General features: G+C 35.3%; 1 protein-coding gene across 2 annotated transcripts in view; it reads left to right on the top strand.

The window, feature by feature from the left end:
- Window positions 1-1,637: 1,637 nt before the first annotated feature.
- Window positions 1,638-15,025, top strand: part of ide (insulin-degrading enzyme) — a 35,304-nt gene continuing 21,916 nt past the window's right edge. For both annotated transcript variants that reach the window (XM_028006412.1, XM_028006411.1), the window contains exons 1-8: window positions 1,638-1,775; window positions 5,333-5,517; window positions 6,393-6,600; window positions 8,046-8,215; window positions 9,032-9,154; window positions 12,790-12,902; window positions 12,991-13,153; window positions 14,312-14,404. In XM_028006412.1, the coding sequence (XP_027862213.1) occupies window positions 1,663-1,775; window positions 5,333-5,517; window positions 6,393-6,600; window positions 8,046-8,215; window positions 9,032-9,154; window positions 12,790-12,902; window positions 12,991-13,153; window positions 14,312-14,404 (1,168 nt within the window). In that variant the 5' untranslated portion in view covers window positions 1,638-1,662. The remainder of the gene's footprint in view (window positions 1,776-5,332; window positions 5,518-6,392; window positions 6,601-8,045; window positions 8,216-9,031; window positions 9,155-12,789; window positions 12,903-12,990; window positions 13,154-14,311; window positions 14,405-15,025) is intronic.

The raw sequence follows: 15,025 nt of genomic DNA, 5'->3' as shown, positions 1-15,025 counted from the left end.
CATTGGAGCAAATGAGAATCTTCCAAAGTTCATTATTGCTGCAACACCTGTGTTAAAATAAAAACAAAACCGTGAAGGTTCTTGGGTTTCACGTCATGCCTTACATCACAGGTGTCAAAGTCTAGTCCTCAAGGGCCGCTCCTGCAGTTTTTAGATGTGCCACAGGTACAAAACACTGGAATGAAATGGCTTAATTACCTCCTCCTTGTGTAGATCAGTTCTCCCAGCCTTGCTAATGACCTAATTATTCTGTTCAGGTCTAAAAGTTGCAGGACACCGGACCTCGAGGACTGGAGTTTGACACCCTGCCTTAAATGAAAGGTGAAATGATGTAAAAAGGTTGAACAAATATAGGATTCTGACGCCATCTAGTGGAGAAGATTGGATCCTGCAGCCGCGAAAAGTTTCTCAGCCCATCTGAAAAACATTCAGTAACTTTGACCTAAAATAACAAAACAAAATCAGTCACCATTAAAGATTGATTCACTTGTTTTTAATTCAACAGAAGAAAAACGTTTCTACAGTCACAAGAAATTGAGAATACAGAAGCCTTAGCGCCTTGTGAAAATATTATTTTATTGAGTGTTTGTATAATTGACACTGATACCCTAAATAAAATTTATTTCCTTCAGATTTAACGGGAATAGTATATGGAGACCAGGTGGAAATTATTTAATCGCAAAATAAATCCAGCAGTTCAAAATTAGGAACTAAACAGCATCACAAAGACTTTTCCTTTCACTCAACTTTAAATCAAAATGCTAGGATGGATCGCTCTGTAAAGAGCCAGCTTTATTTATTTATTTATTTATTTTTGTCCTTGTAAATGTTTCACAAGTTATCTGTCACGCTGCTGTCATATAAAATATATATAAAAAATTATTTTTCATTGGTTTTGTGTTATATTTAAATCTTCTGATAGACTAAAACGTGTTTGATTATTAATAGTTGTTCCACATAGAAAGGAACTGAAATAAATGTTTAAAACTCTGTGTAACGACTAAATATATCAGGTCCACTTTTTAAAAATGTAATTAATTAAATAAAACAGCATTTCTATGATATTCTAACTTTCCTCAAAAAAAAACCTTTATAGAAAGAAACATAATAAACTGAACACAAGTTATTAATTAACATTTACAGGAATGAACAGGAGCAAAGAGGGCTTATTCACGTAAATACATTAAATGAGGTGTTTAAATAAAGTGTTTTTGTTTAGAGAATAAATTAACATCACTAAACTTACATCTGTGTTTCTGTATTTCCAATAGAGTATTATTAGAGACTAACAATATAGTTCTGTTTATTGCTTTTGGCTCCAAACAGTAGAGTCTAAATTATTTAGGAGCACCCAGCGCTGGATGCGCCAATACAAGTCTAGCATGACGTTGCTTGCGACTTGACATCAAAAGGAAATCTCCATGCAGACTGTTTAATCAATTTCCGAATCAATGACACAACACAATATTTAGATAAACTGCAGATTGCTTGATTCTTGACAAATGTTTTAACTTAGCTATTTATGGCTGTTTGATCTCTGCTGTTGTGTCCGAGTGGACGATTTAAATAATTTACCGCTTAACCAGCGAGTTACGACACGAAATATCCGCTAGTTCTGCGCTCGACTAGTCGAGTCTGTTTAAAGATGGCGCTGTAAAGCCCATGATTTGTTTTCTATGGGTGCAAAGTATGTTTAAGTGCATTAACCGAACGGCCCAGTTCACCAGATATCTCAAGTCAACAGGAAACAGCGTCTGTGTTAACCAAGGTTTTAGGTAAGACTCGCCGGTTCATTTTTTAGGCTTGAAATAAAAATAAAAGTAACGCCGGCTTAAGCACGACAAGACGGTGAGGCTACCGGAACAACGTTAGCTGGCTGAGTCGCTCAATTTGGTTAGGTGATTCAGCTAACGGCTAATAGCCTCGTTGCTATATTAAGATGCAGCTTTAACAATTATCTAACATGACTGAATACGAAACATTTTCCAATTTATTCAACAATCCCTCTAAACCCAGCGGCTGAAGTCGGCGGTGTCTTGGCGCGTGGTAACTTTTCTGTCATATACTAAACAGAACAAGCTAATGCTAGCCTTCCTATTGTGAGTCAGAGGGATTAAACATGTTCTCCTTATGTTTCATATAAATAAATAAAACAAAACCTCTGCTTTTAGCTATTTTAATCTGCTCCATTTGTTTGTTTTTAACCACATTAATATTTTTTATGTCAGTTCTATACATGTTAATATTTATACCCGTTCAGCGGATGACAAGTATGGCAAGCGGTTAGTATTTAAAAAAATAATCCGTACGTTAAAGCCTTATAGTAATCCTTAAATCAATGTTTCCCAACGCACATTGCCCTGTATGTTTTAGGCGTTTCCCAGTTTCAGCACACCTGATTTAAACTGATGGTTGATTAACAGGTTTTTACTGAACTGCAGTCATCTGCATCGGGTGTTTAAGCTTTGAATCATCATGTTTTGAGAACTAGATAATTTTCTGAACTGTAAACTTGTCGAAATAAGCAATTAATCGCAAGATAAATTAAAATGAGCTCGGTAAATTCAATTTTGATCATTTTTGGTAGGTCAGTTTTGTTTACAGAAATGTCATAATCCACATTATTTATAGTTTTTGTTGTAAGTGGAGCTTTTTTCAGGATTTATTTGTTGCATTTTTTATGCATTTTATTTTACTAACAGTGTTTAGTGTTCTTTATACAATTAAAGTTTATCAATCTTTGAGAAGGAGCAAACTTGCATTATGCCAATATCAATATATTACTTGAAAATGGTCTAAAAATTACAATATTATCAATATTATAAACTTGACCTCTTATGATTTTATTTGTATTATTAATATTTAACTTCTTAGATGGAGTAGTTTATCAATGAATAAGCAAATTCTCCTGGGGGATCAATAAAGTATATTCTATTCTATTATGAATATCGCCAAACTAGTAATGTGACCTTTCCTCTGTTATCCAGTTTCGTTTTGAGTTCTGTTTAATTTTTATGCAATTATGGTGCATAGTGGCAAAACCTGAAACTGCTGCTCGGCAAGTAACTCAACAGGTTGTTGCTTGGCAACCGAAGGATGAGTGAGTTGCTAGGTAACCAAAGTGTGATTGAGTTGATTCCACCAACTGTGCAGGTTGAGCAGCTGCAGCCGTTCCTCAAACTACATCCCCCAGAATGCAGTGCTGTTCTGAATCTCTGTTTTGTGAAATTATTGAAAATTATATCGGACATATTTTCTATTGTTATTGATCACATGTCTATTACGATATTTGGTTTGTTTAAAAAAGTAAACAAACTATTTGGTTTGTCTAAAAAAAGAGGGAAAAAGCTACAGTTTTTCAGGTAGATCGAACGTGGTTTTATCAGTTGTACAGTTGATGCTAATGTGGCACCCGAGTGGAGTACCCAATATGAACTAGCAGGGATTGTGAACAGAGTTCCAACAACCAATAAAAGTTCCAATAATTTATTTTAAAAACAGGAAATCAAAAGAAAGAGGAGGCGCAGGCAGTCCTTGTCAAACAAGTCAAAACGAGTCTATAAAATAGATGCTTAGCTCCAGCCTCTGATGAACCTCAGCCGCACCCTGGTCCCGACGGCTCCTCCAGCCGGCCACACGCTTCTTAACGGCGACCAGTCGAGTAACCCGCGGCCTCCAACAGCAACCCGACGGATGGCGCTTCCTGGCAACCCGTCCTCTCGTCGCTAGTTCCTGAGCCTGCTCGTGCCGTCCTCCACAAAAAACAGCCCAAGTCTGTCCGCCTCTTCTCTCTAGATGTCTCACCATCGATGATTTTATCCCAGTCCCAGTCTGCACGCTGCTTAATCAGAATGCGGAACACCTGTGCTGATGCAGTGGGCGTCTCCGGGTGCGCGTGACCTCAAAAACATGCAACACAACAATAAACACTTCAAAACATAACAACAATCCTAAGCAACAAATATAGAAAACATAACTTGAACTCAAAAGGAAAAACGAGGCCACATTACCACACCAATGTTTCACTTAAATGAATAAAACGATTAAGGTGTAGATAATCCTTAATCTACACCTTAGATTAAGGTGCAGTGGAGTTGTTGTAACTCCACTGCACTGTAACAATAGAAAGGTCTTTGGAGTCGATGGTGCCGACTTATTGATTCCAACATCCACTTAAATGCGTCCTTCAAGCTGCTGCTATACTTAGCTCAGCCCACTGGGATTTATTACAACTTGAAACTGAACTGGGAGGATAATAACTCATTATAATCTAATGTCTGGTTAAGAGTTTCTGGATTGTACGGTTATTTTTGGGACACTCACACACTAAAATGGATGCAAACATGCTCTAAATCAGGGCTGTCCAAAGTTTTTGCATCAAGGACCAGGATCCCATAGCTGAAAATACTCGGACAGTGGAATATTTATGGAGCTAAATGGTGGCCATAAAATTGTTCAAAAGAAAAAATAATTGAAACCAAAAATTTTGAAGCTGAAAAAAATGTTACAAGCTACTTTTCATATTCAAGTTTTCTTTTCAGAGACAAATTTATGTAGCAATCAAGTTTATTTGTATGGCACATTTCAAAGTGCTTTACATCATAAAAACACAAAAATACAAAGGCATAAAATACATCATACCGTCAACAATTGTTTCATTTATTATGGCTGAAAAGTAACTCTAAATAAGTAAACAATTTCATTCGTTTTTTACTGGAAAGTGTTGGGCACAGATAATTTTTCCTTTACTGGCCATGTTTTCTTTTAGTTTTAACTTTATAAACAGTAACTGTAAGTATGTAGCAACTTTTTATTTAAAATAAGAAGACTTGAGCACATTCATTCTATTAATAACAAAAGTTTTTTTGTTTTTTTTTTTGAATAAAATTGCATTTTTGTTGTTTAGAATAGACTAAACGATTTTCTAGACCAAATAATCTGAAAAAATTACCCAAAAAGTTTGGAAACCTTTTATTATGTCTTAACCTTTTATTAAGACAAAAGTTTCTGCTTTGTTTCATTAAAATATTGCATGTTTAATTTATTGATGACAAAATTCTTTTGCTTTTGAAGTCAGAAAAACAGTATGTATGGAGCAAAATTCAGGCCGGAAAGTTTGCTAAAAAAAAAAAAAAAAGAAACAAACAAAAGAAAGTTTGAAATTGAAATTCTCGTGCTAAAGAAGTAAGTTCCCACTGTAAGACCAAATACAGAGAATTCTTGAACTGCAGTCAGGGGGCCACACGACATCATTCCAATGGCCACAAATGGCGCATGGGCCACGTGTTGAGCGACCCCATGCCACATTTTTATTTGTCTCTCTTCCCTGCAGGCTGGTGTCATCCTTACCTCTCAGAATGACGGAACCGGCTGTGAGGAGGGTGGTCACCGATATAATTCGGTCTCCTGAAGACAGAAGGGACTACCGGGGCCTGGAGTTCAAAAACGGACTCAAAGCGATGCTCATCAGCGACCCGACGACCGACAAATCATCAGCCGCACTGGATGTGCACATAGGTAAAGTCTTCACTCTTCCCGCTTCTTCACTGCAAAAACACAACATCTTACCAAGTATTTTTGCTCTAGTTTCTGGTGCAAATATCTTAGTACACTTGAAATAAGAAAAACAAACTTGCATGTAACTTTTCAGCCAGACATAGGGCTTGTTTTAACTCCATAATGTATTAATATAGATGAAAAATTACTAGCAGTGTTGGCAGATTACTTTACTTATAACATGTGGGAAAATCTTGTGTTATAAGTTTAGGTCTGTTATGATGGCACATATTACTGGATGATAAATTGTCCTAGAAATTATTGTAATAATTAATAATGTTGTTGTTTTGAGCCAATATATTGATAGTCATTGCAAAAACACAAATTCTTACCACGTATTTTTGGTCTAGTTTCTAGTGCAAATATCTTAGTTCACTTGAAATAAGACAAAACTAACTAAACTAACCTTCCAGCACAAAAATTTGCTTTTACTAATTACTGTTTTAAGTCAGTAATTCACAACATTATGATTTATAACATAGGAAAAATGTCTTGTTATAAGTGAAATAATTTGCCAGTGGAACTAGAACTCGGTTGCCAGGTAACGGGCTGGGCTTGGCTGGCGTTGCTAGGTAACAATTGTGAAATAACTGAAATAGTCTGCCAGTGGAACTCAAACTTTTTCACCCATATTAAGGAATTATTTACTTGCACAAGTTTCTTTATCTTAATGAAAAGTTATTTCTAAGTTAGTTTGTCTTACTTGAGGTTTACTAAGATCGTCGCACTAGAAGCTAGACCAAAAATACTCGGTAATATTCAGTGTTTTGCAGTGTTCATAATCCAATGTCCTGATTAATTTGGTGAATTAATAATTGTTTGTGGTTCTTTCCCAGGTTCCCTGTCTGACCCAGAGAACATCTCAGGCCTGGCCCATTTCTGTGAGCACATGCTGTTTCTGGGAACAGAAAAATACCCCAAGGAGAACGAATACAGCCAGTTCCTCAGCGAGCACGCAGGAAGCTCCAACGCCTTCACCAGCGGCGAGCACACCAACTATTACTTCGACGTTTCCCATGAGCATTTGCAAGGAGCGTTAGACAGGTAGCTGCCCTGTTTGCTCTGATCAGCCGGTTAGCATCCATGTTCAGCAGCCGGTTAGCATCCATGTTCACCAGCCGGTTAGCATCCGTGTTCAGCAGCCGGTTAGCATCCGTGTTCAGCAGCCGGTTAGCATCCGTGTTCAGCAGCCGGTTAGCATCCGTGTTCAGCAGTATTGTTTACCAGGGTTTTTTGTGCTGTATGGAGTTTTGACGCATCATGATGATGATGGTATCTGTTTGCAAAAGTGTCGGTATTGATATCAAGTGTTTCACTTTTCATCTCATGAGATGGAATCCCAGTGCATTCTGGGAAAGTTTGATCTCAGTGTTTTTCATCTGATCAAGAGAAGTTTATGTCCTTCCTTTCTTGCTGGAAAATGACAAAAACATGTACAAGGAAAAAAGTGCTTTAGTCTAAATTTTATTAAAAGTTTAGATCTTTATACTTAACGTAAAGTTTTGTATTTTTATGCTTTCCAATTACCAACAAGCTGTGTTTCTCTGAGGCTTTCCATGACCTTAATCCGTAACTCTCACAGATTATTCAGAACATTAATCAGCAGATTAATCAGAAGGAAATATACTTTTAAAGTTCAAAGATTACTTCAAATCTCTGACAGCATTTTAGGGCCATTGTGGATAAAAAAGAAAAAAAGGAGTAAAACAATCTATGAAATTTTCCAGAAAAAACAAGAAAATTTCTGAGTTTGAAAAGTTGAAAATCAGCTTGAAAAAACTCAAAAAATTTTAATTGATCTCAGAAGTTTCTAGATAAAACAAGAAAACTGAGTTTGAATAATTGAAAATGTTTGACTTTTGAAAGTCAGAAATTTCTGAGTCATTTTTACTTATTTTTTCAAAAATTTCTGAGATTAATCTCAGAATTAATTTGTGAAAAATTCAGAAATTTTCTAGAAAAAAATATTTTTTCATCTCTTGAAACTCCAAAAAAGGTGTTTTTTTCCCACATATTTCTGACATAAATCTCAAAATTTCAGATTTTTTTTCTAGCAAATTTTCAACTACTCATTCTCAGAAATGCATTTGTTTCGTATAAAAAAATTTCTGACTTTTTGGTGGAAATGTACTCCTTTTCTTCCTATGACGGCCTTATAGGCCTTCAAGACTGCAGTAGTGGTGAACCATTTTTAGATAAGTACACTTTAAAACTGTTTTGGTTGTGAACACAGTAGAATAATCCTGTCTGAGTGAAGAGGATCACCTGTTGTATTTTCTGTTTCCTCATTTGCATGGCAGTTGCTCTGAGCTTGTCTTCATGGAAATGATTTATTATCACTTTGTTTAAATGCAGATGGCTCTGCTTTACACACTAATGATGCTGCTATGTATCTCCACTGCTTTGTTTACAAACTCTTAACAATGTGGAAAATGGAAAGCAGGATCTGCTGCTTTATGCTCGGTCTGAATAGTGAATGATTTTTTCAGGTTTGCCCAGTTCTTCCTGTGCCCTTTGTTCGATGAGAGCTGTAAGGACCGGGAAGTGAATGCCGTCGACGCCGAACACGAGAAGAACCTGATGAATGACGCCTGGAGGCTGTTTCAGCTGGAGAAAGCTACCGGAAACCCAAACCACCCATTCAGTAAATTTGGAACAGGTAGAAAGCCGCACCAAGCCCTTCCTGAACTCATTTAAATATCAGTAGATTATCCATTTGGATTTGTTTTGTCACCATTACATTTATGATAAATTAAAATACGATGCGTCCAGCTCTATAGAAGTTATTTTATTAGTTTGAAAAGTGAAACTCTTAAAACTGTGCAAATTGGAATTCTGAAAATAAATAAACTTAATGGAAACACGGCAATTTAGGAAAAAGGTTTGTTTTTGATAAATAGTTTTTGCACTAGGATGAGGTGGTTCTTTAGCTATATTAAAATTAGTATATTTAACAGCAATGGAAACTCTTTTTTTTTTTTGCATCACGAGTCACATGATCAATAACCAGATGTTACTACTGGCAGAAATGATGAAGACGACAGGAAGTGGTTGGAGGGTAACGGCATATAATTTTTTTTTTTTTAACCTATGATTTTTATTTTCCTTTTGTTGCATATTACTTTATATAAGAAAAAAAGAAACATATTCTATTACAATTTTAGGTGAGCACGGCATGTTTTTTTTTTTATTGTGTGAACAAACTTATTTACGTGTGATTTTTAATTGTTTCCTTTTTAATGGAAACGGTAATTGCGGAATTATGTTTTTAATTTTTAGCGGAATACCAACAAAGTTTTGCACACATTTGTAATGGAAACAGCTAGCATAAAGAGCAGCTGGGGGTACAATCGTAGTTAAATATCATCACAAAGTTGCAATATATCATTTAGTGGTAAAGATAATTAGATACTGGATTTTTTTTAATCTTTAGTTGAGATTAATTTATTCTTGTGGTGTTTTTATTGTTTTGCAGGCAACAAACTAACACTTGAAACCAGACCCTCTAAAGAAGGGGTCGATATTCGTCAGGAACTGCTCAAGTTTCACTCTACATATTATTCTGCTAATCTGATGGGACTCTGCGTGTTGGGAAGAGGTAAGGACTAACCAGGGAATAATTTTATTCAACCCATTCAATAAAACGAATGGATTCAGCCATTTAATCCAGTCTGAGTTGATAAGTATTGTGCGTGCTATTCTATAATACAATAAAAAGGATTTTCTCCCATAAAGAAGCATAAAAATATTTTCTAAAATGATTTATTTGAAGGGGATTAAGAGTTATCTAATACAACCTGGAGTTATGGCAAAAAGCAATTCAGAAACAGGAAGACATTCACAGATATCGGTCTTAAAAGGGTTACAATTACATTTACATGAGTAACTTTTTGGAAAAGAATTATTTTTAGGAGTGTTTTTACTATGCTGTACTTTTTACTTGAGTATTTTTATTATGAAGTATTTCTACTTTTACTTGAGTGAAATTTCTGTACTTTCAACCCACCGGATGAAAAACAAACATGTTTTAACCAAAAATTCTCCAGACACAGACACACACCTGCAGTTTTTCTAAAAGTTTCATAAAGTTTTTTATTGAAAGAAACATTTTCTTTTTGTTACTTATATGAATTATTGTCATTTTCATTCTTAAAATACCAAAATTCCCACGTAACTTTATGTTTTGGTCCGTCTGATGTAATTTTTAAATATTAAATGATTGATAATTTGATCAGTTAGTACTTGTGTAAACTTTTTATCAAATACTTTGTTTTACTCTCAAGTAATTCCCTAGATGGCTCATTTTACTCTTATTTAAGTAAAAATATGTCGTTACTTTTACTACAGTAATATTTTCGTGTACTCTATTCACTGTAAATACGTATCTAAATCTCTGCAAACCTTCATGGTTGAACAATAAGGAAGAAACTGGGGGAAATGTCTGACATGAGCAGTTTCCAAGGTAAAACCACACAATGGCCTGTCTCACCTTGTCATATGTGATGAAACTTCATCGTGATGTGTTGTTGCGCAACACCCCCCCCCCTCCTTTCTGTCTCTACTCTCTCACTCTCGTACTTCCTCTTCTGAGAGGGGAGATGTGCTACCAGCTCTCCGTCTAACGGGTCCGTTGAGTTTCCTAAATCTGCTGGGATTTACCCTGTCCAGAACTGAAGTAAACTCTGTTTAAGCTGGTTTCGAGAAACGATTCGCCTGGTTATCTGACGGCCTACATCCAGGTGTCCCACCCTTCTTCCCCCTGTGAATTAGCCAGACTGAGCAGCCTACAGCCAACTAGTTTCACAGAGCACACCTGTTAACGGTCGCTCGTTCTCTATTTTGCAACTTGCATTTGTTATTGAACCAGGTAGGTTTTAGTGACTCGGGCGAGTCCCAAGGATGATGTTTTAAATATGGGCTACCAGCAACCTAAAAACATTTTCCACTTTTTCCTCTCCAGAATCAAACATCACAGCTATTTTACAACCATCAAAGAACTTTAAGGTGACTCATTAACTGAATGTCCACAACATCTTTTAGATTTTCTTTATGCTAAATATTTTATTAGTAAGGCATTTTTGCAAGGGTCAGTACAGCTTAATTCAGTAGCAGAAATAATCAAATAAGTAAAATCAATCATCTAGTCTATCTTTCCCTACTGCTGATACTGAGAACTAAAAAAGGGAACCTTTGAGAGAAACGGACGGAGTTTGGTGTTTCGAACCCCAGACCTGGCTTGATGATGAAGAAGGTGCTGCAGCAGGAGGAAGATGTTGATCGGCGAAGGCCAGGATCTCCGCAGGTCCGATGAGCTTCTTCTCCGCATGGATGCTGAGGTCACACAGGACTTGGTGCTGGCAGGAAAAAAGGCACCAGTTCTTCTTCCTTGTCTTTGTCTTCATCTTTGTCTTTGGGGTCAGAACCCAGCCGATGAGAGAAGTGCGATTCGAAGCCACAGATTGTGGGCCAGACGGGTTGGTCTCCATGAGCGCAGGACAGTCTCCGGCTCCGTGGCCCCGGCTCTTCTTCAGCTGCAGAGTTCTTTGTCCATCTCGATCTTGGCTCGAAGCTGCCCGGAGGATCCAACGAACGGTTCCTCTTTTGCACCCACCTTATATAGGGTTTATCTGTCTGCTTAGACAGATGATCTCATATCCGTCACTGTCTTAAGAGACATCATGTCATGATGTCTGTGCCAATGTCTCAGGGCTGCTCAACCTCCTGTTTCCATATAAGGTGCTGATCATCTCTGCTCTCCTGTTAGTTCCCCTTTTTCCCTTCCTGTCACCTTTCACCTACCATCTACCTCCAACATATCAGTGATGTTTAATTGCAGTTTTACAACCTTTTACACCATTTCAAGTTTAATGTCAAAATCACATTTATATCACATTTATTTTCTTTAGCTTCTCTGATCTATCATTCATTTATAATTTTATAACCATAACTTATTAGTTACTCTTATTATGATCTTAATGTGAGTTATTACAGATGTTTTTCTGAAAAGAAACCAAGAATAATACATGATTCTAATTATTTACTACTAAAGTTACAGTTACTTGTTTTTCTTATAAGTGTTCCCACAAATATAAGTGTAAATATTATTACAAGTAAACCAATATTCATATAAGTATTTTACTTTGAATCTTATCCAATTACTAATAATGTTTAGATTTCATTCTTTAAAACTTTCATGCTTTAAACTAAGGAATAGTCTCAGCTATTTTTATAAATCTGCAGGCTGGAAACTTCCTCTTTTTCCAGGAAACCTGCTTTTCCTGTTTCATGAATCTCTCTGACTGACTATGATTTCTTATGATTAGATAGAAAAAAGTTGAATTAAAGCAAAGTTTGCATGAGACAAAAACAACACACACAACTAGATTTATTTTATTGACACTTAAGTCTACTGTTGGGCCTTGATATCACTTGAGTGATTCATTTTAAAGATAACTTTATTTATTATTACTGTTAAACTAACTTTATTGACACTTAAGTCTACTGTTGGGCCCTGATGTCACTTGAGTGATTCATTTTAAAGATAACTTTATTTATTATTACTGTTAAACTAAAATCTCCAGCATGGGGAAGTGGGATGAGCTCGGATTTTCTTGACAGATGAAACCGTGAATGCTGCTGTTCCAGAAAATCCTGAAGGAGGAAAAATGTCCAGCAGAGGCAAAGTGCACATTGACTTTACATCAATTAAATTACCTACAAAAAGATGGCTCAAAAAAGCTAAACTAAATTAGTTTTTTAATAGCCTAGTCAAAGTCTGGACTGAAATTTCAATTTAGGTCCAGAAATTCTTCAAATATTTGTAGAATAGGGCGGTTGGTGGAACAACCAGTTATTTGGGGTAAATACTTTTCACAGGTTGCCAGGTTGGTTTGAATCGTTGTTTCTCCTCCTAATAGATAAAATCAACCGAAGGCTGAGCTCCGTATTTACTCAGGTTCAATTCGTCTGGCATTAACATTTATTTGGGTGACACAAAAAGCAAAGCAGACAGTGAGAAATGTCCGTTAGGATAAGTTTTAGGGCCATGCTAAGAAAAAAAATAAAAGAATAAAGTTCCGATTCTACGAGAATAAAGTCATGATATTTACTTTTGATACTTTGATTTTATTTGTCTTTTACAGTAGATTGACAATTGTAGTTTATAAAGCAAATAAGACAAGAATAAAGTCTGTTGAAATAATAATTATTTTACATGTGTTTTGATCTTTCCAGAGTCTCTTGATGAATTAACCACCATGATGGAAAACCTGTTTGGAGAAGTGGAAAACAAGAACGTTCCGGTTCCAGAATTCCCTGAGCATCCGTTTCAGGAAGAGCACCTTAAAGTGGGTCATTACATCTTTTAGAATATTTCCTGCAAATTTAAAACTGTTAAACTAATCTTCCCTTTTCCCCTGGTTTTTTGTGTTAAAGCAATTCTACAAAGTGGTTCCCATCAAAGACATTAGGAACCTGTATGTGACCTTCCCCATCCCAGACCTGCAGAAGTACTACAAGTCGAACCCAGGCCATTATCTGGGACACCTGATCGGCCACGAAGGACCCGGCAGTTTGTTATCCGAGCTCAAGACTAAAGGTACTGCGTCAAATTTTATCTTCTGTTAAAGTTTTAGATTTAAGTTAGCACTTCTATGCAATCCTATTCAGATGTTAATTTGATTTTTGGGCACCAGAAAGTACATCTGGGAACAGCAGATGGAAAAATCTGAATTATTTTCCAGTTTTTAATGAAGGAAGCTGAGAAGTTAAAACCTCTGACAGGGTTTGTTTCTAGTTCATCCCAAACAGGAAGTAGTTATCGACTCAAGTCAGTCAGGTTCAGATTAACTGAATCATGTTCATAGTTCACTTCTTAAAAGTTCTTTGTTCACAGCTTCTAGATGAACTAGTTCTCATTTATTTATCATCATTAGTCTGAGATGAAGTTTGAAAACATTTTTTTACTCCTTTTCCTTTCATTCTTTCTTTTTACTCTTTCCTTCCTTTATTATTCTTTTTACTCCTTCCTTTTTGCTCTTTCAATTTTTCAATCTTTTTTGCTCTTTTAATTTTTTTTCCTCTTTTAATCTTTTTGCTCTTTCTTTTGCTATCTTTCACTCCTGACATAAACTTTAAATTCCATCAAAGTTGCTCTCATTCATATATTTAATAATTAAAACTTTGAAAATCTATTTGTCACTTCAGTCACCTGTAGTTTTCTTATTACCATCAAATCCGTTCTCTCTCTTCTCCTCTTCCTCTGTTTCTGCAGCTCAAACACTGAGTAACTACCAAATAATGTAATCTGAAGTTGTGTTGGACTCAACAAGACACTGATTTCACTTTTAAATATATTCCTACAACCATAAAATCTAAATGAATGCAGATCATCTTTATAAACAGCAACTTTCCTCTTTCATCCTGATTCAGTTTAAACACATTAAACTGATTAAAATCTTCAGTTTCTTACCTGCAGGATGGTTGGAGAGACGAATTCAAAGCTGCTGCTTCTCTGTGTCAATAAATAAAACTAAAAGTGATAAAACTCTCGGTGCAATCTGATAGGTTTAAGTGTTGGATGGTTTGGCTAATATCTTTATGTAGAAAGTGAAATCAAAAGCAGGAGCCCAGACGTTCAGCCGACACAGAACCAAGTTTAAATCCAGAATAAATCTTTGGTTCGTCCCCAAACAGAAGGACGGTGAATGAGTTTCCTGTTTGACTCGAATGAAACGCATTTCCTGTTCCTGTCCAGGCTGGGTGAACACGCTGGTTGGAGGGCAGAAGGAAGGAGCCAAAGGATTCATGTTCTTCATCATCAACGTCGACCTGACGGAGGAGGGGCTCTGTGAGTTTACCTTATAATACAAAATATTTTATTTAAAAAAAAAACTTTTATTTTATTTAAAAATACTAAAAATATTTGTAAAATAAAATCTAAAATTGTATTTAATTTGTAAAAAATAAAATACTTTAGTTTTAAATTTAATTTAAAAAATAAAATGTTGTATTTTTAGATAAATATTTTAAAATACAATATTTTATCATTTTTTATTGTACTTTTAAATATTCATTTAAATATAATTATTTAAAAATAAAGTATTATATTTTAAAAATAAAATTAAAATTTCTTTTTTCATTTTCAAATAAGCATTTTTTATATAACCTTTACATAAAATACTTTATTTTTATTTATATATATATATATATATATATAAAAGTAAAATAAAACCAAAGTGTTTTTTATTTTAGAATAAAATAAAACTTTGGTTTTTATGGCAGCAGTTCAAAATGTTTGCAGAGATTGTGTGAAGACTTGTTTACTAGACAATTAATTAATTTATTGAAATAATTGTCAACTAATTTAACAACCGGAGTAATCAGACTCTAAATCCTGCTGTTTGCTAAAATAACACACTGAGAGAACTAATTAAGCCAAAACTGTGCAAGAAATATAAATATTTTTAAT

Source organism: Xiphophorus couchianus, chromosome 22 (assembly GCF_001444195.1).
Source record: "Xiphophorus couchianus chromosome 22, X_couchianus-1.0, whole genome shotgun sequence".
Classification (NCBI taxonomy): Eukaryota; Metazoa; Chordata; class Actinopteri; order Cyprinodontiformes; family Poeciliidae; genus Xiphophorus; species Xiphophorus couchianus.
Note: the sequence above shows the minus strand (reverse complement) of the source record. Positions and strands in the feature narration are given on the sequence as shown.